The 25,340-nt window shown below is 39.6% G+C and overlaps 1 protein-coding gene across 4 annotated transcripts in view; it reads left to right on the plus strand.

The window, feature by feature from the left end:
- The window catches only part of LOC117993835 (pleckstrin homology-like domain family B member 1), a 50,506-nt gene that overhangs the window by 8,199 nt on the left and 16,967 nt on the right, over positions 1-25,340 (plus strand). Inside the window, exons 2-14 of one of the 4 annotated variants that reach the window (XM_069507306.1) lie at positions 8,020-8,102; positions 8,312-8,485; positions 9,046-9,189; positions 9,940-10,629; positions 11,220-11,356; positions 16,198-16,303; positions 16,703-16,823; positions 17,837-18,857; positions 19,170-19,369; positions 19,980-20,108; positions 20,653-21,785; positions 22,350-22,490; positions 23,114-23,363. In XM_069507306.1, the coding sequence (XP_069363407.1) occupies positions 8,020-8,102; positions 8,312-8,485; positions 9,046-9,189; positions 9,940-10,629; positions 11,220-11,356; positions 16,198-16,303; positions 16,703-16,823; positions 17,837-18,857; positions 19,170-19,369; positions 19,980-20,108; positions 20,653-21,785; positions 22,350-22,490; positions 23,114-23,363 (4,329 nt within the window). Of the gene's footprint in view, positions 1-8,019; positions 8,103-8,311; positions 8,486-9,045; positions 9,190-9,325; positions 9,714-9,939; positions 10,630-11,219; positions 11,357-13,253; positions 13,411-14,115; positions 14,746-16,197; positions 16,304-16,702; positions 16,824-17,836; positions 18,858-19,169; positions 19,370-19,979; positions 20,109-20,652; positions 21,786-22,349; positions 22,491-23,113; positions 23,364-24,104; positions 24,614-25,340 lie in introns of those variants that run through there. The other 3 variants (XM_069507305.1, XM_069507303.1, XM_069507304.1) reach the window with 3 other exon arrangements.

Consider the following 25,340-nt stretch of genomic DNA (forward strand, 5'->3'; position numbering starts at 1 on the left):
CCTAGGAAAATCTTTACCTCCTGTGCAGTTTTTGGGGTCGGAAAGTTCAAAACTGCGGCAACTTTTCCAGGATCTGTGCGTAAACCAAATTCATCCACTATATACCCTAAATATTTCAAAGAGTTTCTAAAAAAATTACATTTATCAAAATTTATGGATAGTTGAGCCATTTTTAGTTTATCCAGAACTCTGTTTAATAAAATTAAATGGGTTTCAAAATCAGCAGAACAAATAACAATATCATCTATATAACAAAATACTATTCCATTTTCAATATCACTACAAAAATTTTGATTAAATAACTGGTCCATTAACCTCTGCTGTCGTGCTGGTGCACCGCATAGGCCAAACGGCATGACTTTAAATTTGAATAACCCTCTACCAGGAACTGTAAAACTGGTTTTTTCCTGAGAGTCGTCAGCTAACGGAATTTGCCAGAAACTTGAACTTAAATCAATCGATGATAAAAACCTTGCCTCTTTCAAGCTATCTAGAATTTGTGGAATGTACGGTATTGAGTATGAATCCCCCTTTGTCACTGAATTTAATTTCCTGCAATCTAGGCAAAATCTCCAGTCTCCATTTGCCTTTTTCACTAAAATTGCTGGGTTATTCCAAGGGCTTTCACTCGGAGTAACTACGTCCATTTCCAGCATCCTATCTAACTCTTTACATAAAGCTTCCTTCTTTTCGGGAGAAAGTGGATATTGTTTTATTTTTATTGGCAAGGCATCACCGGTGTCAATAACATGTTCAATTAATTTTGTTCTACCCAATCCAATTTTCGTTGAAGAAATATCTAAAAATTTATTTACTACAGACTGGGCTAATTCTTTCTGTTGAGATGATAAGTTTTCAAAAGAAGTGATGGTATGAATTTGTTCATTATCAATCGCACAAATATTGTAAAATTGAGAAGGTGCCTTAATTAGTTCTAAATTATCAAAAATGCCAGGGGCTAACTGAAATGTTTTCCAAAAGTCACAGCCAAAAATAACATCCGCTATTATAGAGGGTACTACAAAAAATTTTATTATGTGAGTTACGGAATTATAAGTAATCGGAATAAACATATAACCCATGCAATCAAGTTTGTCTCCATTTGCCACTGAAAATGTGGTATCAATACTGCTATGCAATTTATAACCGAATCTCAAAAAAACCTTGTGCGCCTGGTTACCCAAAATTGACGCGCAAGCACCGGAATCTAGTAAACCTGTAATTTCAAAACCGTCAACAAAAACCTTTAAATGTGGCCTAAAGTCTCGTTTATCCACTGAATACAGAACTGTGTCAGGTAAAAGGGATGTTTTGTTGTTAATGACCAAGTTCTTTACTTGTGTCTCTGCACAGTTCTTACTAATTAGTTTTTTGAATTTTTGTCCGGAGCGGGTTTACTAGTCGCCTTTTTACTACAACTTGGACATGTCTTTACTGTAAAGTTCTGACGTCCACACGAAAAACATCTAATAAATTTCGGAACTGTCCTGCAAAATTTAAAGGAATGGTTACCCTTGCCGCACTTGTAACATAGTTGTTTATTTGTTTTCGAAAAATCAGTGCCTTTACTTGTATCAACCTTAGGTGCAGGTGTGACTGAAAGTGTGTTTATCTGTTTTGTCACTTGTTTGTAAGCAAACTCTGAACTTAAAGTTGCCTTACTGTTAGTAGGCTCAGAAAATAAGGCGGGACGCTGCCTCGCAGCCTCTAGTTTGCGACACTTTTCCTTCAACATTGCGACAGACTTAATGTCAACAAGAGCTAATTGTTCTGAGTAAAAAGGGCGAATATTATGTAATAAAATTTGTAACTTTTGTTCTTCGGAAAGTGGTGTTGACAACCTTGAAAACATGCCAAACATTACAGCGAAATAGATAGACACAGGTTCTTCAGAGCCTTGTGTTCTTGCTCGAATTTCACCTAGCAACCTGTAGTCATAATCTACTGCATCAAATTCCTCTAAAAATAAAGTTTTCAATTCTGACCAAGACGAAACTTGACATTTGTTGCCTCTGTACCATAACAATGCTCGGCCTGTAAAAAGATGAAATGCAGAAACAAATAATTTTCCATCTGAAACGCCATAAGATCTTTTATATTCCTCAACGCGTTCGATGAAACTGCGCGGATCACCCTGTCCGTTGAAATGTAACTTCCACTTGGCAACATTTTTATCACCAGTGCAGTCAACGGCGGTACTCTCGGAATCCAGTGATTCGTCGTGAGACGACTCATTGTCAGCATCTAATCTGGAAATCAAACTCTGCAACTTTGTATGTAATTCACTCTTCCTACTTATTAAGCTGAGTTCGGAACACTGTATTCTCAAAATTCTAAAGTACAAATGTGAAGCTAAAGCTTTAGACCTACAGAGGGCATGTCTATCTTTAGTGTCAGAACACTTTTTTAATAAATCTTCTAAGTCTTGAAGTTTTTTAGTAATAACCCCTAACTCACTTTCAGAAGAGAAATCTGTCTCTAAAATTGATTCAGAAGGAATTTCCTGAATTAATTGTTTTAACTGTTTCTTTAAACCTAGCACTGTAGGTGCTGGAGTTTCGGAACGAATGGATACCTCATAACACAATTCGTCCTTCAAAAGTGAATGAAACTGGGCAAAAGTCTGTTCCATTGTGTTAAGTCAAAACACATTTAACAAAATATCGAGCTTGTGTAACTGTCTATGTTTAGCCTTATACAAATTGGTTAAACACAAACACAAAAGAAGTTATTTAAACTTATTAAATATACACAAGCAAAATACACCACAAAAACAATATTCTTAAGTCTATCCTAACTATTTTATCAATTATGTTCCTATTCCAAAATATTGTTAATAATACAAGCACATATTATTACTATAGTAAACAAAATATAACAAAATAAAACTTCCCAAAATTGAATAAATGATTGTAAGGTGCAGTATCACCTTTATGAGTACACAGTGTGTTACAACCTTTACAATTACAAAAGTAAACAGGCAACAAAGTTGCAATGAACTCTGACTAGCATATTATCTTTCAAAAAAAACAAAGAGATTGTGCAATGGTTTGATGGCTGTTACTTTACACTTTTAACACATAACCTAAAATACAACAAAATCTGTTTCTAAATGTCACTTTAAACTACCAGCATTCAATTAAACTTAACATGTTTTGTGTGTGAAGTAGCTTTTATCATAACCTTAACACAGCTCTAAACAAAATTTCAACAAAATAATGAAGTATCAAGTCACTGAAAAAAAATTGTTCATAACTTCATACTTGAACTTAATGTAATCTCTGAATATAGTTTATATATTTAGTTTCACAAGTTGTAACTCTTAGTATTTATAAATGTATGTGTGTAACTAGTTAACAGCACATAGCGTTTCAAAACTTTAATTATACTAAGTTACCGGAATTTTCAAACATAAGATGTACTTACTATTGAAAGCAATACCCAACAACAACTCAGTTAAGCAATGTTTATTACTAAACTGAAGGCAAACATTCACTTATACACCTCCAAGGTAAGTCAAATAACATAATTGAACGGCATAAGCACCATTTATAATGTGTTAATTAAATAAGAAAAAAAAACCAATGTTGGACTATACTCAGAAAATTACTTAAACTATCAAACAAAATTTCTAACTATTAGTTATTATTTAGTTAGTTAACCATAAAAAACAGCTTAGTGCTCTTTGCAATGTGTCACTACTTAGAAAATTGTACAATCAGCGGAGTACATTTCATAAAATTCACAAAATTTCTCAAAATATACTGAAATAACTATATAAAAAAAACGTTCGGGCGCCATTTGTAAGGGTGATAAATTGGGCGGAATAGAAATATACCCGGATACGGAATAATCTACCACCTTACAAAGATTAGAGGAAAAAAAAATAATTTTAATTTACTTTACTTGCTTGATCTATCTACCTAGTAAAGAATAGAAGCTAGCCGTCGACTCCCTTGTAATGTATATGAGGTGTTATAAATGAAATTTGCTAGATGTTAGGCAAAATTGTTTTTAATGTAACTTTTACCGGGGTCGCTTAATACATAGTGATGGCTAATAATGCTTAGTTATTCTAGCTTAATGCCAAGACTTAATTTAGATACATTAGAATGCCTTAGGTAGATAGTACATAAAATCTATGTTTTAAATTTAAGATGCCATTGGCATGGAATAGACAATGACACAGTAAAATTCATAAAATTGTTTCAAAATAAAAGCTCAGTAGTAAAGACAGGGTTCTTACTGTACACATACACTAAGAAGGTTCACTAAACTGTTCCAGGATACAAACATTTGCTTACTTGTAGGTGCGAAGACTGCAAGGTAGCTGGACGGCATCGGCCAAGATCCAAAACTCAATTTATTTGATTCTTCACAACCGAAATGTTTCATTACAAAGATTTTCACCAAGTCTTATCCATAGAAATTAAGTTGCCAACGTGAATGTGCAAAAGAAATAAATACGGAAAACCAAAAACGGAAACGCAAACGGAAAACGGAAACCCTATTGAACTCCTGGCCACCAATGGTTTTCAGAAGTCCACCCACAACCCATTATCCTCATTTATTTGGGAAGGTAAAATAACTGGAACATAATTGATGAAACATTGAAATACGTTAGGATGACTAAATTTATACTATTGTATTTTCCCAGGCGAAGCCATGGGCGAAAAAGAATGAGATTTTCCTGGAACGAAAAAAATTCGTCTTCACATGTTGACTCCAGAAAAATTCTAAATCTCACCAATCGGTGTTGCCTGACGCAACCCGAGTGTGGCCGCTCTCATTTAGTTTGATCATAAAGCCAATTCATTTTTGAATATTTGCGGAACCTAAGGATATATTATAAGAACCGTTTTGTTAATGACTTAACAATAAACAAATGATATTATGGTTTTATTTAATTATTTTGTTTTATTTTTACGACAATTGACAACGAAGCAAACGCCATCTATTGTGGCTCGAATGAACTCTGAACATCGACCCACGCGTAGTTCTGCACCTTGATGCTAGGTGGCACCAACATACTTTGAACAAAATAGATTTTAATTAAAAGCGAAACGCTAATTAGTAGTTCAAAATTTACAACGTCACAACGGAAACCCAGTCGCCTCAGATGTTGAGCGAGGCTGACTGGGATCAACCCATTCGCAGATATGACGATTGGGATGATTTCAGTGGACTCCACATGCCACATGTCGGAAACCTCGTGAGCCAGATCGAGATACTTGCGCTTTTTCTCCGTCTCAGCTCTCATGAGGTTCTCGTCATACGGAATGGTGATGTCCACCAAAAACACCCTCGACTGTGCCCGGTCCACCACCACGATGTCAGGCTTATTCGCTAGAATAGTCCTGTCCGTGATGATGGACCGGTCCCAATAGAGCCGGACTCCGTCGCGCTCGAGTACCGGCACCGGTGTGTACTTGTAATACGGCAGCCTCTCATCCAGGAGACCGTACTTCAGAGCAAGCTCTTGGTGAAGGATTTTGGCTGCTTGGTTGTGTCTGTGCAGATACTCAGTGTTGGCAAGCGCTGAGCATCCCGAAAGCACATGTCTGAGTGACTCGCCGGGATGGCGACAAGCTCGACAGATGTCATGAGTGCCATCCTTCAGAATGTACTTTCGGTAGTTCCGCGTCTTGACCACCTGATCTTGTATCGCACAGACAAAACCCTCGGTTTCCCCGAAGAGGTCACCAAAGCGCAGCCACTGCACGGACGCTTTTTTATCTACGTGTGGCTCATTAAGAGCTTTAAAAAAGCGTCCGTGCAGCTCCTTCTCCCTCCATACGGCCTCCCGGTCAGAGGTGCTAAGTACCACCGGTTTCTGCCACTCGGTTTGGGCTAAGGATAGTGGGGTGAGTCCTTTATCACATTCTATGACCTCTCTATGCATGGGGGACCCCCTCATCGTCTCAAAGTAGGTTCTGAGGTTGGCTATCTCCCGGTTATGCATGGTCTTGACGCTCAATACGCCTCGACCACCACACTTCCGGGGGATATACAACCTCATCACAGACGATTTTGGGTGGTGCATGCGATAAAGAGTCATAGTTGTGCGGACTTTTCTGTCCAGGGCGTCAAGTTCGGTCTGAGTCCATCTGAGCACGCCAAAGGTGTACATGAGAACGGGCATGACCCAGCCGTTATAAGCTCGGATTTTATTGGCGCCTGACAAATAACTTTTACAGATTTTTGTCAGACGGCCAAAAAAGGCCTCGCAAACAGACTGTTTCACGTCCGTCTCTTTTACCCCTAGCGACTGTGACATGCCCAGATACCGGTATGACTCAGCTTCAGAGAGGGTTCTGATGGTAGATGGCTCGAGACTCATCTCAGCCGAATGAGTTACCTGTCCCCTTTCCACATGCATGACCGCACACTTGTCCAGCCCAAACTCCATCCTGATGGAATTGCTAAAGTCAGTGGTGACATTCAGCAGCTCCTGCTATTATTATTATTATTATTTAGTGATGTAACGAATCTCATATTTTGGACATTCGCGGATGCGAATGCGAATATCTGCTGCCAACATTCGCGAATGCGAATATTCAATTTTTGTTTTGGCGCCATTTGTCTATGGCTCGGTGACCTTGGCGGCAGTCCCGTCACCAAATGATATACAGAAGACTGATAATGTGATTACGAGGTTAAGTTACTTTTTATTACATTAAAAAACAAAGAAATTAATGTATTTTGTTTTATTAACCAACTATTAGGTACATCAAAAAAAATTATACTCGCAAAACATTCGTAGTAATTTGACGGAATGCGAATGCGAATATTCGTCACATCACTGGTAGGTGGTAGATAGAACTAGGCTAAAGGAACTCGGAAATGTCGGAGTGGAATATTCGTCACATCACTGGTAGGTGGTAGATAGAACTAGGCTAAAGGAACTCGGAAATGTCGGAGTGGAATATTCGTCACATCACTGGTAGGTGGTAGATAGAACTAGGCTAAAGGAACTCGGAAATGTCGGAGTGGAATATTCGTCACATCACTGGTAGGTGGTAGATAGAACTAGGCTAAAGGAACTCGGAAATGTCGGAGTGGAATATTCGTCACATCACTGGTAGGTGGTAGATAGAACTAGGCTAAAGGAACTCGGAAATGTCGGAGTGGAATATTCGTCACATCACTGGTAGGTGGTAGATAGAACTAGGCTAAAGGAACTCGGAAATGTCGGAGTGGAATAAATAGTAATAAACTGTGTAACGCAGTCTCTGTGTAGTCAGTGCGAGTGAACTCGGCGCCGTTTGTGGTGGTCAGTCAGTACTGTTATGTTAGTGCGATGCAAATACAGGGCGGCACACAAAAGCGCCCACAATGCCTGAAATAGACGCGCGTTTCCTGTGGCTCCGCATCCGTGACTATACACCTGAGTCTGCGTCTAAGGGCCTTCGCACACCTGCAGACCTGCACCTGGGGGCCGGAGCCGAGGGCAACGCATTTTTCTAATAACAGCTCAAACACAGTTTAATTTCATAATAGGTACTATGTAAATGATGCTTGCATGTCTGAGAGTTCTCCATTAGGTTCTCAAAGGTGTGTGAAGTCTACTAATCCGCACTACACGCCCAGCGTGGTAGCCAAAACCCTTCTCACTATGAGAGGAGACCCGTGATCTGTAGTGAGCCGGCGATGGGTTTATCATGATGATGGTGTGGTTATCATGGTGATGACCGCGTGGATTTTTTGGTTTTCGTTAAAATCCCAGGAGTTTTATTTAATAATTTTTCGGCAAGATATGTAGCTTATGTGTATTCCCGGGATGCAAGCTTCTTGTGTATCAAATAGATGATGGCAGCGACTTCGTCCACTTACAATTAGGTTTGCTAAACATTTCATAGGACCTGTTTAATTTTTCGGGACCAGAAGTAACCTATGTGACTATGTCCATCCCTGGGATGCAAGCTATCCCTGTACCAAATTTACCAAGCAGAGGCTAAATGACTTTGATCAAGGTTTTTTTATGAAATTCAGTAACAAAGTTGTTTCCATAATTTGCAGGGTGGCCACGAACACCCCCCACCTGGTGAGCCTGGGCACCGGCCGCCTCAGCACCGCCGTCACGCTGCACCCCATCAAACAAGGTACTCCTCAACCGATACTCGTCCACTGCTGGACATACGTCTGTTGTAGACTTCCACACGCCACGGTCTTGCGCCGCCGCACACGAAGCCGCAGATCCCCGCGCCCGTGTGCCACGAGGTCTAGACCCTTTCTCTATATCAAGCACCCACCTATCACCGCAATATTTTCCACTTATACCATTTTAACTTTCCTGTGTTGTCTCCCTCAGGCCGCGTCACGATCGGCTCGGACCCCACCTGCGACATCTACGTGGTGGGCACCGGCGTGGCCAACGTGCACTGCCGGGTGGAGAACTCGCACGGCGTGGTCACGCTGTACCCCACCAGTGGGACCACGTTGCTGGACGGGCTGCCCGTCGACAAGCCCACCAGGCTCTCCCAAGGTATGAAGACTATATAGGGGTCCCGTCAGCAGCTAGCCCTGCGGTGACTAAAACACCTCATCACGGGCAAGTCCTTGCACGGGAGACGACACTAGGCTCTGGTAGCGATGATGGGGGGGGCTTTCTTTCAAAGCTTTCGGGGTTTTGGATATGAGCACGAGAAGGTCGGAGCGTAGACTTCATCAGTCTAGCCCTTTCTAGCTTAATGTGCCTCCTACCATGCGATGATCGGTCCCGGTCTCTACCCTATCTACATTATAGATCACAGAGAGATGTACGGGAGCGGTGTGCACTGTGCAGGCTCGACCGTGCCAAAGGCAGTTATACTCGGTAGCGCCAGCTGGGCCGACGGTTGTGTCTTGAAACTTCTATATATATAGTCCAGATTGCAGAAAACTCCGTTAGTGCGAGTACTGTCTTCGGTACATTTGTTCGGGGACTACGTCGTGAAATGTTATCGGTTAAACAGCGCCCTCTAGTTTCATCTGTGGCAACCGCCACAATCTCGTGCAACCACGTCTCATTGAACGAGCTACTTATAGATGTTAGTCATGTTCCAGGCAGTATGCTGACCATCGGCCGCTCCAACTACCTCCGCTTCAACCACCCCGAGGAAGCCAAGCTGATGAAGTCCGTGCTACCCTCGGGGCACGTGTCCATGGCGCCTATCCAGTTCCAACCGAACGAGCAGTGTGTGCCCACAGGTAAATACGCTCCAACTACCTCCGCTTCAACCACCCCGAGGAAGCCAAGCTGATGAAGTCCGTGCTACCCTCGGGGCACGTGTCCATGGCGCCTATCCAGTTCCAACCGAACGAGCAGTGTGTGCCCACAGGTAAATACGCTCCAACTACCTCCGCTTCAACCACCCCGAGGAAGCCAAGCTGATGAAGTCCGTGCTACCCTCGGGGCACGTGTCCATGGCGCCTATCCAGTTCCAACCGAACGAGCAGTGTGTGCCCACAGGTAAATACGCTCCAACTACCTCCGCTTCAACCACCCCGAGGAAGCCAAGCTGATGAAGTCCGTGCTACCCTCGGGGCACGTGTCCATGGCGCCTATCCAGTTCCAACCGAACGAGCAGTGTGTGCCCACAGGTAAATACGCTCCAACTACCTCCGCTTCAACCACCCCGAGGAAGCCAAGCTGATGAAGTCCGTGCTACCCTCGGGGCACGTGTCCATGGCGCCTATCCAGTTCCAACCGAACGAGCAGTGTGTGCCCACAGGTAAATACGGCTAACAATGTATAAACAAAACAGTATTAGAAATAAATAGTCGAAATTTTCGTAGGGATCTTTAATTTTTTTAAAAATAAAATGTAGCCTGCTAGATGATGCCCGCGACTTTAAGGATTAGGTTTTACTAAACCTAAAGCTGCTAAAAGCTCGCAGACAGACAAACTTTCGCATTTATTTACAATATTAAGTATGAATGTTCAAATATTTTTTTTAGGCTATGTTAACCACAACACAGACCCAAGCAGCCAATGTTACCAGCACAGTCTCCAGCACCTGTACCGCGACACCTCGCTCTCGTTCCTCGACCACGAGCTGGACATGACCCTCAAGGAAATGTCCAGGAAGAAGCCCCCCCTGGCGCCCAAGAAGCCGCACAGAGACCTGGACGCCTCCGACTCCAACTCCGACCAGGAGTCCAGGCCGAAGATAGGCAGCATCATGGCTAAAGTCTCCAAATTCGAGTACTACGCCAAACAACACAAAAACGTCGGCCGGAGCCAGTTCTACACGACCAACGAAATAGAGATTTCCCCAAAAGTGTTCAGCTCGAACTCACTGACTGTCAACACTCCAGCTAAAGACGTGCTGGGCAGCCGCCATATCCCCAACTACATGAACAAAAGACAAGACCAAAAGATGATTGTACTCAGCGAAAATAATTTAGATACCAAAAACTGTTCGTACACAAATGTGGCTCCGAGACAAAACAACAAGACCAGAATAGATGACATCGTCAGAAACTTCGACGACACGACACGAAACGACACGAAGCTGCCCAAGAAGGTGAACAACGACCAGCAGGGCCGGCCCGACCAACACATATACGGGAAAATTAACACGGACCGAAAGGACAAGAATCATTTGGATTGCAAGAATGATAGCAAGAATTTGAATCTGGATATAGGTAAATATTTACAGCTAGACTGTATGATGATTTTGTCCACGTAAATTCAGGTTTTTATAAATCCCTGTTTTTCCATGGTTAAAAATATCCTATGCCCATTTCTGAGATGCGAGTTACCTCTGTGCCAAGTACCCGCCTGTTAATGATGACTTCATCAAAGGTGGACTTAGATTTTTAAAATTTTGCTTTGATTTTCCGGGACAAACAGGAACAAAAAGCAACCTATGTCCATCCCCGGGATGCAATCTCTCTCTGTACCAAATTTTGACAAAATCAGTTCAACGGACCAAACACCAGTTGAAAAACCATGTTTGGTTTGGTTTGGTTGGTCTCATTAGATCAGTATAAATAAATTTTTCGATAATTATTAAATAGAGGGTCTTCCAGAATACGTAAATCTACGCCCTTTGTTAGTTTCACGTGTAATAACCATTTTAAAATATCAATTAAACTAAGTAAGCACGACAAATAATTGTGACGTCATATACCAGTATTTCATAGAAGTTCGAATACTAAACGCGTGTTTTGACGTTTGATAAAAAGTTACTGATTTGACTAGTTGTCAAACACCGGATCGTGCCATGTTCCAGGCGAGTACGGGCGGCTGTGCGGGGTGGGCAAGGTCGTGTGTCTGTCGTCGCCCTCGTACGAGCACAACCCGCAGTACTCCCCCGTGTACGCCAACTGCTACGAGCGAAGCGTGGAAGCGGAAACTATGAGGAAGAAGGTAACTTGAACATTTTTTTACATCACTGGCTCGACAATGCTAGTTTATGTATGACAATGACAAGACCTGTTTTTTAGGGTTCCGTACGTACCTCAAAAGGAAAAAAGGGAACCCTTATAGTATCACTTGGTTGTCTGTCTGTCTGTCCGTCCGTCCGTCTGTCCGTGTCTATCAAGAAAACCTGACACCGAGAATAATAAAATTTGGCATGTAGGTAGATCTTATAGTAAAGTAAATTATCCGAAAACCGTGAATTTGCGGGTACATCACGAAAAAAAAAATTAAAATGTGTTCATGAACAATTAATTAGTATTTTCAACTTTCAAAGTAAGATTATACTATACCAAGTGGGGTACCATATTATGGTTTCTACGTTCGTAGACTATTTTGTCTAACAAAATGTACATGTTGTAGTAAATAATTGAGAGGCCGCTAGTGGCTACTGTAAGGATACCTATTTCCTTACATTTCTCTCGAAGGGAATCGTGTGGTTTTATATTATAAATTGCGCGTATTGCCCTTTTTTGTAAAACAATTTTTTTCCAATATCTGCCGCTTTACCCCATATCAAGATTCCATAACACATGAAACTATGAAAATAAGTTAATTATACCATTTTTACAGTTTCCACGTCAGTTAACAGTCGAATGTTTCCAACAGCGTGAGCTGCAAAACTCAGTTGTAATAGTAAGAATAGTTTCATACGGTCCGTCTGTCTGCGTGCCCCGTCGAGTGATATCTCATTGAATCTACATATAATAAAACTGTAGGTACCAGTGGCGAAGGGTGAAAATCTGATAAAGGGAAGCCGGAAACGTACTTACCTACAAGAATATCAGCTGTTCGATTTTTGTTTTCAAAACTTAATTTAGAAAAATTACTATCGTTACGTAACAAGAAATCTGTTAAACAACAATCTATGTGAATTAAGGCCATATCTGATTTTGGCTTACCAAACTGAATCAAAATTACCGTGAACTTACACTTATAAGTTATTAATCACATCCCCAATTTATTATATAAAAATAAAACACCACTAACAACTTTAAAAACAAACAAGCATGGCCGCTTCACAAAAACAAAATATGTATCAATATCAAATAACCCTTCAAAATACAAAATACTCAAAATAGTAGCATGTACCTGTTAAAACAATACTATTAATATAATTTTTAATTTGGAGGTATTATAGGGTAACTCGGATCCAACCGAGTTATTTACGTCAAATTTGTCTGACCTGTCAGAGTTCCAATTTCGTATTCGCTACTGGGCCAGATTAAATTGGTGTGCTCTTTATTAGTCGACCGTAGAGCGAGACAGACCTAGTTCGCTCATTTCGCTTTCGCTAGGGAAATGAAAGAGATAAATACTAAGCAAAAATCTAACTAGGGAATCCGATATTTTACGGCTTGTAAGGTGTAGGACGTAGGTGTATGTTACTTACATTAGCTGTTATGTTTTTAACTTAAATTAGTACTTAATAACAAAAGAAAAATTAGCATTTGTGACGATCGAACCTTTGTATTTACGAACGTATTACGGAATTTATGTGAATAGTACCTACTTACGCTATATTATGCCAATTCTTAAAGGGAAGCCGATAGGAATCGTGTTATATTGACTCTTCGCCGCTGGTAGGTACCTAACTAAACAATTTGTAGTGGCTTTGGAAGTCGGTTTTTGAATGTCACTTGTTTTGTTCATAGAGTTTCAAATCACATACAGTAATAAAGAAGTTTTGACTTCGTATTAAATCTATTCCGATGTTTGCCGAAGATACCCGATCTAACATTTAATTAAGATTTATAATATGTGCTGATAACTGTGTGAGAGACGGCAAGGAACAATAAGTGCTATCTTATGATAACAAGTGTGTTGCGTGCGTACTACGTAGATAGCACGACACTCGGCAATGCAGTTGTTTTGTGTTGTCCCAGCTATGGACACTGAACACCTGTAGATAAACTGTACAAAGTAATATATTAGTGGTCCTACTGACAGCGTTACACTGAACTTTGGAAATAAGAAGTGTCAAAGTACTTCCTATACAGCTTGTATGAAATAATTAAGTTTATAAGTGTTATACGATGTTATGAAAAAGTGCACTGCTCTAACCCTAACCTACATAATATAAAAAGTGTTTAATAAAACAAAGAGTTATGTAAAAATATTGTGAAGTGTTATCGCAATTAAGATAAAATAAAATTTGACTAGGTATTAATTTAGGTTAAATTTTGACAATTACCAAAAGTGCATATTAGAAAAATTATAATTTGACGTACTTAGTGTTTTTTTTTTCATTTAAATTATTTGAGAACAAATAAATGAACAAATATAAATGAACTTTTATTTACTTAGTGCTAAAATTATTTATTAATCATGAAATTTGTAGTATTTTTTTAATTAGATATCAATTCAATTAATGTAATTATTATTAGAAACGAGAAGAATTAATTCGAAATTAATAACAGTTTCTCAAAAGGCTTTGTTCTTAGTTGGTTCTTTGTGACAAAACTAGAGGTATTATGCTACAAAATGACTTCTCACGCGCCATCTTAACTTTACGTGTCAATTGTCACGTCAAAAGTACGATTTTAGTTCTTATTTTAAAGGCGAATCGTACTTTTGGCATCACACTTGACCCATAGGGTTAACATTTTGTACGGACAATACAACATTTGATCTAAAATACCTTTAGTTCTATTGTTTTGATATTTTGAAAAAGTTACAAAAAACTCACTCTCTTCTACTTCCTATAGATGACAACGAAGAAGCAGACGAATTTAAAATCATACTAATGTAAAAAGTAGTGTTTAGTGCAAAAAGTGTTTAGTGTAAAAATGACTGTAAAATCAACACAAACGAACTCAAACAAAAGTGTATCACTCAAACATCTACTCAAACTCTTTGTTACAAACATCAAGAAGAACACTCAAGCTTTGAAAGCGTTAAAATGTTCTTTCGAAAACAAATCCAGCAGTCGAAAAGAAAACTACGAACAAATATTCGAAATAGCGAACTCTGTCAACGAAAAACTCGAAATTGTACAAAAACTTCGAAGCGACATCAAAATATACAAAACGATAAATACTATACTGACGAATCATTACATTAAATTGACTAGAGACCATGAAAGTAGCATCGATGCCAAAATAATTAACATCGAAAATCAGATTCTGCACACTTACGAAAACTTACGATGCGATATATCCAAGATGGCCGACGCCTGTGTTGCTAGAGACAAACATTCAAACTATATTTCTGCACCAGTGCAAAACATTTTTATGGTTGGCAATGATTTCAAAAGTAATCAGTTCAGTGAACTGTGCATTAGAAACCAGATGTATAATAGTATAATACACAAAATTGATGACTTGTTTGTTGGTTTGGTAAGTTCTACATCGTTATAGAAAACTTTATGGAATTTTGTCCTTTAAAGTCTCTAAAATAGAGTTGATAAATAAGTAATCACAGAGTTTCTATCTAGTATTTTTAGGGTTCCGTACCTTAAAAGAAAAAAGGAACTTTATTGTCTGTCCGTTTATCGTGTCTGTCAAGAAAACCTATAGGGTACTTCCCGTTGACCTAGAATCATTATTGGTAGATAGGTAGGTAGGTAAGCTAATATTTATTATAAATAAATAAATTATATTCATGAAATAATAATTTTCAAAGTAAGATAACTATACCAAGCAAGCAATTAAATAGCACTTGCTTTAACTTGAAGGAAAACATCGCGATCAATCCGCAGTAGGTCAGCGTGGTAGACTACAGTCCCTTCTTGTTCTGAAAGGAGCTACCCGTGCTAAACCGGCAATAGGTTCCTCAGGATGATGATGATGATTGTTTAAATTTTATTAACCATCACAGATTAAATTATACTGTTGTTTTATGTCACATACTGTATAAATTATACTGTTGTTTTATGTCACATGCTGTATAAATTATACTGTTGTTTTATGTCACATACTGTATAAATTATACTGTTGTTTTATGTCACATGCTGTATAAATTATACTGTTGTTTTATGTCACATGCTGTATAAATAAGAATGTGATAAAAATTATCTGCACTATTTGATAATTACAATAAAACATGCGAGTCGGATTAGCTGTCTTCCTACATTGTTCTATGATAAAGGGCCAACTGTTCTTATACTCGAAAAATGCGTACAATTTTTTTTTATTCTGATACAAGTTAGCCCTAAACTGCAATCTCACCTGGTGGTAAGTGATGATGCAGTCTAAGGCCTCGTTTACGGAGACGCGGGACGTCGCGCGTTGCGACGGGCGGCGCGGCCCGCACTGAATTTAAACATAAATGGCGTTGTTTGAGTGCGTTTACGGAGAAGCAATTTTATGCGCGTTTGTTTGAGATGGAGCGTTTTTTGCGGCCGAGCCCGCGGACGGCATCGACGCGTCCCACGCGGCGTTCATCGCGGCGTTCATCGCGGCGTTCATCGCGGCGTTCATCGTGGCGCCGGCGGCGCACGCGGCGGCAATTCTCGATGAAGCGATGCCCGCAGCGGAACCGTCTGTCAGTTTTTATTTGGAAATCCCATAACGCAGATGCGTCGCCACTCTTGCCGCCTCGCATCTCTATGAACAACATCGTATATTGTCATATGTTTGTGATTACGCGTGCGATTGTCAGTGCCGCTTCACGCGCCGCCTCACCGTAAACAAAAGAAACGTACGACGCCACGCCACACGCGACGCGTGACGCCCCGCGTCCCGTAAACGTGGAAGCGGGCTAAACTGGAAGGGGTATGGCAGTTTTTTTTAAACCCATACCCCTTTGGTTACTACACTTTACTGTCTTGATAAGACCTACTGTTTCAGGCGCACCAGGACAGAGTAAAGGAGGAGGAGCAGAAGGACGCGGAGACAGCGCGCCTGGAGGAGATACTGACCATGTGCGCCGAGTACGAGAGGCAGATCGCTTCAGGTATTACAATACATAAAACTTAAAGTTAGCCTTATCTCATTACTATACGAATCATGCCCGCATGAAATGGTACCAACAATACTGGCTGCATATCTGCGTTAGAGAGCCTGGCTGATCCGTTGCGCAAAAAATGAGCCAACCCTTCTGTCACCAGAATTGATTATTAATCGCGGAGAAATGGCTGGTACATCAATGTGTGTAAAAAAATAGGATTTGTCGATAGTCGATAACAGGTTATAAAAAGCGCCCATACTTTTTACCTGCGTCTACTACCTGCGTCCGAACGGGAACGACTTCTGCGGCATTCTTACACCCATAGGATCGTAAAAATGACCCCGTTCGCACGTTCGTAATGGCCTTAGTATAGCGCTTTAGTGAGGCGGTGTGTTTGTCCCGCAGGTGTGCCCATCACCCCCACGGAGAAGCGGCCTCACAACAAGATCATCACCAACGGGTCGTTGCCGCGCAGCGTCACGCTCACCAACCCCAACTTCGTACAGACCAGCGATGGTTACTACAAGTTAGTACTATATAGTCAAACCGGCCGGCTAAGGGTTAATAGCAATAAAACTTTTTCACAATAGTGTTTTAACAGTCATAAGTCCTAATACGTGGGAGTGAAATTTAACCTAAGGGGATACTTGTTATAAAGCTAAAGATCTTTTCTATATCCCGCAAACAATGGATTCTTTACCCATGCATAGGTAAATAAAAGTCAAATAAATGTATATTTTAAATAGCCACTATCATAGCTGTACATAAGGTAAATAATCTGTCACATTTATATCGAAACATCAGACTAAATAGTAATTTTACTATTTGTTTACGCTGAAAATTTAAATAAATCCGACCAGGTACTTACCTATTCATATATGAACTCTTCCGCGATCTATATCCTACCAATTACAATCCGGGTATCTTTAAAACAAGAGTAATTCAATTCTCTTTATTGCGAATTTGGGTTAGTTTACACATCTTAAAGGTATTATTAGTGTAAATAGGCAAACGCGGTAAATCTTCGGTGAACGCGTCCCATCTTAGGCCTCATCATCACGTTCTATCAGGTGTGAATGTGGTCAAGCCTATAATGAATAAAAAATAAAAATAAACTATACGTAATATTTTTCGAACGTGTGGTTATTTTGTCAGTTGTGCTGGTTGCCTGTTCGGATATCCGTTTGTTGCAACCCTGTTGTCAATTTATTTATGACTCTTCTGCAATTATTATTGACATCATTTGACATTGAACCTTACCGCAAACCCTTACATTAGCTTTTTGTGTGACTTGTGATCTTTTGGAATATTTTATCGAATTAGTAAACTTTTATGGCTTTTAGCTCTTAGCCGGTCGGTTTGACTATACCAATAAAGTGGAGGTTCGCCCGAACCTCGCGATATCCCACAATTCCCGATCCTATATCCATACATGGATGTCTTCAATTATTTAATTGTGGAAACATTATTTTTATCTGTTAATTAAACATTAAACTTTTATCTAATTATGACATTGATAGCAAATTTTATCATCCACAGGTTCGAAACTAGTCACAGTAGAAGTTCTCCAGTTAGCCAATCGTTGCCCATACAGAGAAACCTATCGAGCTACGAAAACTTCGACACATCACAATCTCCTAAACCAGAATGTATCACCCCTGAAGTATCTATAACTGATAATAATTACCAAAATGTGGGGAGAATGGACGAATTAGGTATCCCAGTGTTCGATGAGATGACACGAAACGATCTATCTAGTCCCTTAATGATAAGAAAGCTGCAAAACCAATCCCCCATAGGAAGCCCATACGAAAATGTCTATTACAAAAACAACATAGGTTTCAAACCTAAGTCTCCTAACACGCAGAGTCCTAGAACAAGAATCAAAACATCGTTCGCACACAAGAATCTACCGTCTCCACAGTATTTCATATTCCCGTCTCCTGTCGACGGTACAACTAAACCGTTTGCCGATACGAGTATAAATACCACGGGTAATAATAGTACAGGTACAAAACCGAACTGTGAAGGTATCGAAAAACAGTTGAGTTTGGAAGAGGAAATACCTATGATCGATGATGCGGATTTGACGAACGATATCGAGTTTCGATACTCGAAAATAATCGAGAAAAACGACGATTCCACGCAAAATGATACCGAAACTGATAAAACTTGTATCGATTTAAGATATGCGAAAATCGATACGCTTGAATCGAAAGATGAAACAGACGAAAATGAAGTAGAATATGCGATGGTTAAAAATAAAAGTTTCGATGATGTGAAAAATGAGTTAATGGCTGACATACCGGAGTTGGAGGAATTCGAGAAGGAATTAAAGCAGAACAAGAGGGAGAAGATGATAAGAACGATTACAGGAGATATTAAGAGGATGGATGTGGAAGACGATTCGTTTATTACGGTTCTGGATGAAACGGTCGAAGAGTTGAAGTCCAAGTATGAGAACTTGAAGGAAGAAAGAAGAAAGTTGGTCACGCAAATACACGAAATTAAATGTAAGATGACGGAAATCAGATCGCAGGAGGATGATATACTTAGAGAAGTAAGTCCAAATTTTATTTAAAAAAAAGGCTCCTACTGAAGGCTGAACTATTAACGCACAGCTCAAACTACTGGACAGATCGGGCTGAAAATTGGCATACAGATAACTATTATGAAAGGATTTTTGAATATTCAACCCCTAAGGGGGTGAAATAGGGGTTTTAAATTTGTGTACGGACGAAGTCGCGAGCATAAGCTAGTCAATTAATAAAGGCTTAAAAGTCAAAATTTTCTAAAATCAAATGTTTTTTCAAAATGCATTTCATATATGGTTGTAGAATCTCTAATACAGATTATATCGATTTAATTACAGTTGGAGATGGAGAAAGCCCTAATCAAAGGAGAGTACGACTCGGAGATCGCAATCCTGAACATAGAACAGAAGAAGAGAGCAGAGCTGGTGGTCAGGGCGAAGAAGATAGAAGAAGAGATTCGGCAGCTCAAGGAGAAGCAGGAGTTACGGCACAGTGAGATGAAGGACCGAGTGGAGATCGCCACTCTGAAGGCTGAAAGGTGAGTGCCACGAGAATGGGGGTCCCCAGGCAGAACTCAGAGAGCGCCACAAGAGGTCCGTGCACAGGTATAACAGATATGCAACTGGCGTGGCCCCTCCCCTCAGTCCCTCCCCTCAGTCCCTCCCCTCAGTCCCTCCCCTCAGTCCCTCTCGCTCAAGCAGAGGTACTTACTTGTCAAATGTTATTCCGTCTATTTTATGTTCACTTCGGCTATTGTAGCCTAGTTACTAGTTACTAGTTACTAGTTACTAGTTACTAGTTACTAGTTACTAGTTACTAGTTACTAGTTACTAGTTACTAGTATACTGCAACCCACCATTGCACAATAACTTTAAAAAGAAAAATTGTCAAAATAAATCAATTTTTTCTTTACAAAACCTGAGTCAACATAATCTCACTTCATGTTTTTTGTCAAGATCTTACGTAAAAAATACATTTTGACAAACAAAAAACGTGGCCACGGTGATAAGGACAAAAAATAATCATTTGTCTCGTTTTAACAAGTGCTTAAAAGCATTTAGCTATCTCGCTCTAACAGTAAGTAAGAGTCACAAAAGGGCATCTCCTTTTTTATACTTTTAAATATTTGTTTTTTTTTCTTTACACAGGATCGAAAAAGACTTAAAGGAGAACAAAGCGACACTGGAAGAGCTGCAGAACGCGCAGGACATCCTCGACAACGAGACCAAGATCTCCGAGGATCTGGAGTTCCAACATCTGGAGGAGGAATCCGAACTGTAACTTAACTTCTCTTCTTACTCTTCTTCTAAATATATAAAAGGGAAAGCCGACTGACTGACTGTTCATTCCAATTGTTAATTATTCTAAAAAGTATTGAAACGTTGTTGCCGGCTCTTCTCGGTAGAATCTTCTTTCCGACCCGGTGGTAGAGTCCCAGGCGTAGCTCGATGACACGCTCTTTTGTCCTAACTCCTACGTCAAATAAATACATTTTGAATATCAGTATTCAAGTTGATAAAAAAACTAATTATATGAATAAGTATGGCATAATATTATATATCAAATCTTATTATATAGGTATCAAATCTTTGAAAAGAGCAACTGCCGAGTTTCTTGCTGGTTCTTCTCCGTAGGAAAGGCATTCCGGATCAGTGGTAGATGAATTTGACGAATCAAAAGTACTTTTAAAAGTTTAAATTAATAAAAATATTTTTATTTATTTATTTGCATGTCTATTAATTGGCTCGCAGAGATGCTCAAATTTTTCAATATCTAATTCATGAATGAATTCTCACATTTAAAATATACCTTATGTTACAGATTAGCTAACAGAGAAGATTTACAAAACGAAATAATGCTCCTATCCAAGAAGATAGAAGCTCAAAAGACCAGAATTCTCACGCTCAAATCTGAAGCCAACAATAATCTGACATCAGCGTTAGAGGAAACCAAAGTGTTACAGGCAGAATACGTGAAGTTACTGAACCAAGTCGAACATTTAACTGGCAAAGTACAGTTAATTGAGAAAGAGTTAAAACCAGTGGTAGCTAAACTGAACGACATAGAGAGAACGCAGTCGCCCGATAGTGCCTTCTACACCGATCAGACGAGAGCCAAATCCGGCGAGTTCGGATCCTCGCCGCAGAGCTCGGACAGCGACGACCTAGATGTAGCTAAAGTATCCAATTTCGAAGATCACACCAAGCTACTGAAAGATAAATTTAATTCTATCGACCAAATGTCACAATCTATGATAGTGGATATAGAGAGGAGAGTTACAACAGATCTGGACGATCCGATAGAAGTCGACAGCAGTCCGTCCAAATCCTCCAACTCCTCCAAAGAAAAGAAAGGTTTCTGGGAGAGGAATTTCGATTCTCTGAAACGCAAGAGTAAAGATAAGAAAAAATCAGAAAAAGTCGATATAATGTCTCAAAGTTTGAACGAGAACATTTTCTTCAACGACAATATCGAAGTAGATGTATCGCTCGACAAATTCAATAGTTTAAGAAATTCCAAGAAGAAAGATAAAAAAGAAAACGGACCGGTCAAAAGTAATTCGTCGTCCAAAATACCAACCTTTGCAGCGTTAGGGAAAATTATCAAAAAGGACTCGTTGAAAAGAAAAGAGATGAACGCACAGAAGGATAAGGATAAAGAAAGAGACAAACAGATACAAAACCAAAACGAAGAAGCAGAGCAGAATAACGTTAAAATTCGTTACGTTAAAAACTTCAAACCGATAATAGCAGATAACAAGTATGTCAAGTCAAAATCGTTGTCACCAGATAAGATATCGAGTGAGGCTATCAAAGAGGAGGAGGAGAGTGGTGGTGTGTGCAAGAGGTCGGAGAGGAGTGCCAAGATGTTGCACAGGAAGAGTTGTGGAGACGAGCCCAATGTGAGGAGCGACTTCCACAAGATCACCGATTCTGGCAAGATCCCATCGCAAGGTACATTCATACTAGTCAATTAAAAACTAATAAATGCAAAAGTGTGTCTGTCTGTTTGTCTGCTAGCTTTTCACGGCCCATCCGCTTATCCAATTTTGACTTTAGGTATAAACATAGCTTGCATCCCGGGACATCGCATCACATTTGAAAATGGCGCCGTAGAGCCGCCATATTCAATTTAATTAAAAGTGCGAGTCAGACGTGCGCACCGAGGGTTCCGCACTACAGTCGTATTTTTTCGACATTTGGCACGATATGCATAAAAAGAAATAAAAATCTGTTTTAGAATGTACAGGTAAGCCCTTTCATATTGTACGGGAGCGTTGTGCGGTGTTTTTTTTTTTTTATATAACCTCAAATTTAGGGTTTTCAGATTGTTTCCTATACTTGTGCTATAAGACCTACCTATCTGCCAAATTTCATGATTCTAGTTCAACGGGAACTACCCTGTAGGTTTCTCGATAAACAGACGGACAACAAAGTGATTCTATAAGGGCTCCTTTTGAGGTACGGAACCCTAAGAATGGCGAGTCCTTTCTCAAAACGTATAATTCCGTTGTTCAGATGACATCGACCGGATATCCAAGGTGACGATGGACGCGCCCATCCTGTCCAGCGACACCGACGTCAGCTCGCTGGGCAAGAGGACCCTCGACAGCCTCATGGAGATCGAGAGGAAGCGGATGGAGATGCTGGAGGAGAAAGGTGGGTCGGCGACTGTGGTGGACTACGGCCCAACCCTTCTCATTCTGAGAGGAGACCTGTTCTTAGTAGTAAAGCCACTGCCGTGCGAGGACAACATCTCAAAAAACCGGCGAAGTGCGAGTCGGACTCGCGCACGAAGGGTCCGTACCGTTCGTCCGACAGACGGACGGACAGTCTTACCTTTTGGGTAAGGAACCCTAAAAAGAAGCATTTTTCAGAAATTGCGATTTTCCGGTTTTTTTCTACGTTTTTGAAAATCCCGTCAGAACTCTTTAATTTTCCGGAACATAAAGCCTATGTCACTCTCCAAGTCTTTGACTATAGACTATATCCATGCAAAAAATTACGCCGATCCGTTTCTCCGTTGTGACTTGTGACGTGATTGAAGGACAAACCTACAAACAAACACACTTTCGCATTTATAATTGGGGGTAGTGAATTTAAATGTCATATGATGTAACCACGTGCGAGGAGCTGATTCATCGTTACCACAAAACACTATCTGCAGATACGGTGTATTGTCCGACACGACAGACGGACAGACTATATATAGATACAGTGACCTTACACGGCAGGCTGCCGATGGCTCCATATGATGATAATTCTTTATCTTTCTTTACCAGGTTGTCAAGTGATAGAAGACGAACGAGAGAAGATATCCGAACTGAAGAAACGGGTTCAGGACGAAACCAAGAAACTGTGGGACCAGCGCGCCAAGGAGATGAGAGCTGACAGCCGCCACCAACACGTCAGCAGCGACCTGGCACACCTGGCGAGCGCGGTGGACTGCGAGGACAGGCTCGGAGGCGGGCTGGACAACGTCAGCTTCGAAGATCCATTCAATGTTACCAATTCCACGATCTATGAAGAGAGGTGAGTGTTCAAATGTCTAATTATTTCTGATAGTCTGTCAAATCTGTCAAGTTTGGAAGTAGGCTGGAAGACGTCAATTTTGAAGATCCATTCAATGTTTTGTTTAAACCAGTGTCACTCGGGATGATGTAAAGATTCTAACGATATCCCCCATACATTTTTTTTGTATTTTTATGCCTTTGCATACCTACAATCGTTTTTAGTTTCTTTGGTTTTTGTCTTTTTATCTCATGTTTTGTGTGCAATGAAGTATTTCTATCTGTCTATCTATTTTAGAAGTTATGGTGGAATTAAGCAACTCACATACATCACACATTATTCATCAGACTTACAAGAACACCGAAAACATTACACACCTTTTTTTGGGCTGTCGTGTAAAAAATAACTAAGTATTAATTAATTAATTAATCAACATTCAAATTTACCATTATAGTAACGCGCGTTTCATCTCCTTAGACTTTTGTTTTCTCTCGTGTTCTTCTTTTTTCATCTCTTTTGCTCTTACCTTTTATTAAATAGCATTATGTACTTTATAATGTTATCTACGGGTACATACCACGATTAATTCGATTGATCAATCGGGTTGAAATATCGACAAATAAAAACATCAAACTAATTGTGATATGTACCCGTTATCTACATTAAAATAAGCTTAAAACCATAGATTAATTATTAGTCTCGCATGCTTAAAACCATGAAATAAGCTTAAAATCATCCTTACTTTCTCTGTCTAAAGTGTAGGGAGCTATCTGTTAAAGCTGCGCCAGACATGAGACCGGTATCAGCTGATAGCTTATCAGTCGCTGTCGAGTGTCGAGTCGCGCACGCGGGTACTACTTGGCCGGCGAGACCAACCGCTCAATTCTTATATACCGATACAAAATGCAGTTTAATATGTATAGCGAATACCTAAGTAATTAATATTTGTGGCAATGTCGTGACAGTTTCTAAATTCTTCCTATTTTAAAAACCGGTTTAGATATAGCGAAATCCGGTTTTGCTGTTGTATAGCGAATAGTGATAATAATTAACTTTTGTGACTATGTTATAAGTGACCAAAAAGGATCTTTTAAAATTGTGGTAATTTTTTTTTAAAGTCAAGTTTTGTCCAATAAGATATTATTTTTTAAATAAATACATACAAATAATAGAAACTGGAATAACAAAAAACTATTTCTTAAAAAAAACTAAATTCACTTTTGTTATCAAAACCCACATAACATGGGACCTATTCGATTGGTTGATGATTTTAATTATTAAATTATTGAATGCACTTAATTTTTATAAAGCCAAAAAAGAGTATTTTTCAAAACTACATTGTAATTTTATGTTCATGAAATTAATTTTTTATAGAGCTTGCAATGAATGTTTGTTACAACATTCATTGCAACAAATTAGTATGTTATTTTATTCTGTGATAATAATAAATTAATTTTGCGTGGATTCAGTTTATCTAAAAAGCCTTCGGAATTTCTTTGATTTTGTGGGATGAAAAATTAGCCTTTCTCTTAGAATCGGGGCCATTATGGTTCTTACGATATTATTATGGTTTAGCAGTGAAGCATTTGTCATTATAATATTATGATAAGCATAATGAGTAACATGATAACTGGCATCTCGTTGAATGTGATAACTGATAACTGATAAGGCTATCAACTTGACCATATGAATGATGCCCTGTCTTATATTATCCTTGCGATAACCTTTACCTTTTGAAATTATGTTTAAGTTTTCAGGAAATCTATCTAAATATATGAAAGGAAAGCTGACTGACTGACTGATCTATCAACGCGCAGCTCAAACTACTGGACGGATCGTGCTGAAATTTAGCTAGCTATTATAACGTAGACATCCGCTAAGAAAGGATTTTGAAAATTCAACTCTTAAGGGGGTAAAATAGGGATTAGAAATTTGTGTCCACGCGGACTAAGTCGCGGGAATAAGCTATAGTTACTGAGTAAATCTATTGGGCTAATA

Source organism: Maniola hyperantus, chromosome 25, assembly GCF_902806685.2.
Source record: "Maniola hyperantus chromosome 25, iAphHyp1.2, whole genome shotgun sequence".
NCBI lineage: Eukaryota > Metazoa > Arthropoda > Insecta > Lepidoptera > Nymphalidae > Maniola > Maniola hyperantus.